The 4,762-nt window shown below is 41.5% G+C and overlaps 1 protein-coding gene across 1 annotated transcript; it reads right to left on the reverse strand.

The window, feature by feature from the left end:
• Positions 1 to 1,657: 1,657 nt before the first annotated feature.
• LOC139663576 (potassium voltage-gated channel subfamily A member 10) lies at positions 1,658 to 3,352 on the reverse strand. Its single transcript, XM_071542288.1, has one exon. It carries the CDS (start codon positions 3,350 to 3,352, stop codon positions 1,658 to 1,660), a length of 1,695 nt encoding a protein of 564 aa, XP_071398389.1.
• Between the last annotated feature and the right edge of the window lie 1,410 nt (positions 3,353 to 4,762).

Below are 4,762 nucleotides of genomic sequence, written 5' to 3' on the forward strand. Positions count from 1 at the left end.
CATACATCATCATCATTGCAAATTGTAGGATTATTAGAAAGGCATTGAGTTATGACTACATCCATTGCTGTTTCTATACAGGTTGTCTTTATATGTATAATACACACACATACAGTACATTTTCAAGTTTGAAATGTGGCATGCATATATGGTACCAGTTCATATTCTCCTGACGTGACACCAATGCCTGGTTTCATCACTTGTTTTCAACATTTTACAAACCCAGTTGAGCTATTGGCTGTCTCTATCACATGGAATACAATGATCATTACTATATGATGAACACATTATAGTATATTTAGCTACAGTTAATATGTCAAACTTTCAGTAATTGATAATAAGACAGAGTTATATGTCATTTCGGCACTCTATGCCATGCAACAAAAATGAGAGAACAAAGGTAATGGAGAAATTCTCAGTCACAAGAGTGCAATGTTGGTTTCGCCTTTGCCCTCTCCTCTTTTTGTTGCCTCAGTCAGACCACAAATACTTAGGTTCTCTCACATTCTATATATGTATTCCCTGCCAAAAGTTGGTGTTGTAAAGCCCAAAAAGTCCTTAAGAGATTGGGAAAAAGACTTTCAGTGCAATAAATTGATATGGTTTTTAAAGGGAAAAATGTATATATTAATAAAAATTGCTAACCAGATAGATTGCATATTTAGATAAATCTATATAATCTGGTGAATAAATTCAAAGTACTGAATAATAAAAATGTCTAATAATTAAAACAAAACCATGTATGAAAATACTGTTTGTGATCTTAGTAAGTGAAACTGTACCATGCAACTACTGCATGTACAGTAGCAAGTTGAACTGTGTATGTGAAGCAGTTTTGTGATTTGATTTATATTTTGTAGCACTACATGCAAGATTAATAGCAGATTTATTAATGTGCCAACTATTTATCACAAAGATATTGTTACGCTGTATCGTATTGAAAAGTGCTGCGTAGCACTGGCTGAGCATTTACAACTATAGATTTGCTGATAACACAATGTGTGCGATGTCCTCTTGCCTTACCAAGTCACATTCGCCTGTCCTTGAAAATCATGCCAAGTTCGATCTAGATTTTGCTGAATATGACAAAGGATAGACTAACATGAAACTGCAATGTAATATGAGCTCTGAATATACTTCCAGTTTGAATGCTATGACTATTAAAATAGTTGTCGATTTGATTTCTTCTCTGGGATAAACTCACTGCTATATAGACCACAGGAACAATTTTGTTCTAACTTGCTTTGCCTTTCACTTCTATATTGACTCTAATAATCTACATTAGCAAGGTGAAATATTTGTCTATAGTACAAATAAGCCATCACACTTTGCTTCAAATATAATTGCACTGGATAAAAGTCAATATAGTAACACCGTTCAGTACATGTCATACAGTTAACTGACACAATAGTTGCTGTTGTGTTAATTGCACTTTGACACATCCACATGCAGATTACTTAGTCAGACAACTTGTGTAAAGGTTGTCCCATCAATACTTTGTAATGCCTGTTAATACTGTAATAATATGCACAAATGCTGCCAGTACAAAATAGTGAGAAACAAAGATAAACTGATATCACTCAGTGCATCTCGCTGTTAGATATGTTTGATTTGTCCATTTTTTCATGCCCTTCATACAAATGCCTTATTTAGTTTATCAATGCATGCCATTTTTCTCATTCTGCCAGGTACCATTACTTTTGTTTAGTGAGGGTGTGCTTCCATACTTGTTTGCAGCTGATGTCGTTTTCTGGGCAGCTTCTGTCGCTGCATCCATCATCTGCTTTTCCTCCTGCTCAGTCTCACGGTGGTAGAAATAGTTAAAGTTGGAGACGATTACAGGGACAGGCAAGGCGATGGTCAGGACACCAGCGATGGCACATAGAGTGCCGACCATTTTACCCCCCATAGTAATGGGGCACATGTCCCCGTATCCCACAGTGGTCATTGTCACCACAGCCCACCAGAAGCCATCAGGGATACTAACAAACTGCGTCTGGGGCTCGTCCACTTCTGCAAAGTAGATGGCACTAGAGAATAGGATGACTCCTATAAAAAGGAAGAAGATGAGCAGCCCAAGTTCCCTCATACTGGCTTTCAAGGTCTGTCCCAAGATTTGAAGGCCCTTAGAGTGTCGGGAGAGCTTGAAAATTCTGAAAACTCGCACTAGACGGATGATTCGTAAGATTGCCAGGGACATGTTCTGACTAGAGTTAACATCTTCATCAGGGGTAGTAGCCAGCTCCGTTCCCAGGGTTACAAAATAGGGAATTATAGAGACAATGTCAATGACATTCATGATGTTATTGAAGAAGTCACTCTTGCTGGGGCAGACCACAAAACGGACACCAAGTTCAAAGCAGAACCAAATGATGCAGATAGTTTCCACAATGAAAAAAGGGTCTGTGAAATACGCCACCAGGTCCTTTGAGGCGGGGTGAGGAACAGAACTGTCTTGGGTTCCGTTGATGAGTTGGGTTACACCTGGCAAAAAGTCAGTGTCGTCCCTGAACTCTGGCAGGGTTTCCAGGCAAAAGATGAAGATGGAAATGACAATGACAAACACAGAAACCAAAGCTACTGATCTCGCTGCACTGGAACTCTCTGGGTATTCAAACAGGAGCCAGAACTGTCGATGGAGTTCGTTGGTGGGCAAAAGGACCTCTGGCTCTTTGATGAACCCTTCATCTTCACGGAATTGCTCCATCGCGTCCTGCCCCAACTCATAGAAAACAATTTCATTAGCAAAAACGTCTAAGGGTACATTGGCTGGTCTGCGGAGTTTCCCCCCTGACTGGTAGAAGTAGAGAATACCATCAAAAGACGGACGGTTTCGGTCAAAAAAATACTCGTTTTTCATCGGGTCGAAGTAACTTATCCTTTTCATGGGGTCACCAAGCAGGGTATCTGGAAACTGATTTAGGGTGCTGAGCTGGGTCTCAAACAACAGGCCTGAAATATTGATGACGACCTTCTCATCCTTTTCTTCCACGCACTGCTTTTCAAACATGTCCTCGTTCTCACAGCAATCCTTAGCCATCTTGCTGAAGACGCTCTCAGTGGGCGACTCACTGTTGATCAGGAGTTTTAGGTTGGAGATCAGACTGCCACTGCTGGAATTCCCTTTAGTGGTCAGCGTTGGGGGAGAAGAGGGCGAAAACCCCTCTTGACCGGACTGGTGCCCACGTCGGCCCCTGTGCGGCGACTGGTGCGGAGATGTCAGGCGGTTGGTGACCAGATTCTGATCAGGCTCCTCTGAGGTGGGTGAGGTCGGGTACCCAGAGTCACTGGGGTCACCCATGTTGATGCCGACATCATCCATGTTCTCAAAATTAACGAGCGGCACCTCCATCACCTGCCCTAGTGCTGGCCACAACTCTGTCCGTCAGTCTGGTTCGGGTGTGGGAGACAGAGAGGACGCCGCCACCAGTGCCACGTTGAAGATCCCGGCAGGGCCTCCGTCCTCCTGGTTATCATTCAGGCAGGTGTACTCTACCTCGGGATCATTTCAGATGTGTTCTCTTTCATCTGAAAAAGAAAAACAAGGCAAGTTGTGTTATATTACGCTAAATAGTGCAATACTGTTTGTTTTGTTGGTAAAGAGAGTTTTTGTCAGTTCCCGTTTGCATCAGCAGAGAACTTGTCATCTGATACTATGCTTGTTCAGATTTTTTTTTTCTCCAATTCTCAGTCATGATCTGAACGAAAACACAAACTCTGCGAGTTCAGCTCAGAAAACGCCTACATGGTGTATGGGTGGCATTATTGCAGATCATGTACTACAACACTAAATGTTTCATTTCCTCATTGAAAATGTTTGGATCTTTTTGTATGATTGAAAACAGACAGTTTTCATTATCATTCCCTCTCAATTCCCAACTTTACCAAAATGATGATTTTAGTGTTTGAATGTCAACCTCTATCTATTGACCAGTTAACCAAATTTGTGACTGTCAAACACTGAACCCAATATGGAATCTTTCAACATCATGTTGACCTGACTTCTAAGTGGCCTTTTATCGTTCCATTTGTCTGGTTGGGGCAGGTAACGATATCCTGACACACTTTTAAGCTGCAACCTCTGTGTCCACTTGACACCAAGGGCCCTGCACTATTTGCACTATTACTCCCCTGGCTCTATTTCAACTTGCATTGCAGACATTAGGAGGTAACATAACAATCCAGGATATAGAATTGATTTCATTCGATTGTACATTCATTTTATCCTCTTATGCGAGGATATAGTGGTTGGATTCCGAAAAAAATAAGTCTCTTGATTATGCCATGTCAGAAAGAGTGGTTACTGAGTACAAGAGAAAGAATACTTAAAGATGCAGAGAGAGAAAGGTGCTATCTGTGTGTATAGATTAATCTATTTAGGTCCACAACCTTGCAACTTAATGATTTTAGCAGACAAAGGTTCCTAAAGGACTTTAAAAGGTTCCTAAAAACAACTTATGTCCAATTAAGTATCACTTTTAAAGGTTCCTATTTTCCAAACAGTGCTACAACCTTACGGCTTAAGTAACTTAGCCTTATCTTACACTGAGCTGACACTGAAAGACACACCAGATCCAGTGACATCACTTTATCCCTTATCAGATCGTAAAAGCACACACAAATACATGCCAGGATACCATTGAAAAGTGCAAAGCTTATGTCCAGCTGTGTGCAGATGTCCGCACCACTCACCCGTGTCCCCCGATCTGTGCCTGCAGAAGTTGCTGTGCCCTCACTACCCTCCCTGGGCGCTCCGCTCTGC

The sequence above is a fragment of the Centroberyx affinis genome, unplaced genomic scaffold, assembly GCF_046629955.1.
Source record: "Centroberyx affinis isolate AG114_WGS23_722 - 3 ecotype Tasmania unplaced genomic scaffold, CSIRO-AGI_Caff_v1 ptg004049l_1, whole genome shotgun sequence".
NCBI classification, from domain to species: Eukaryota; Metazoa; Chordata; class Actinopteri; order Beryciformes; family Berycidae; genus Centroberyx; species Centroberyx affinis.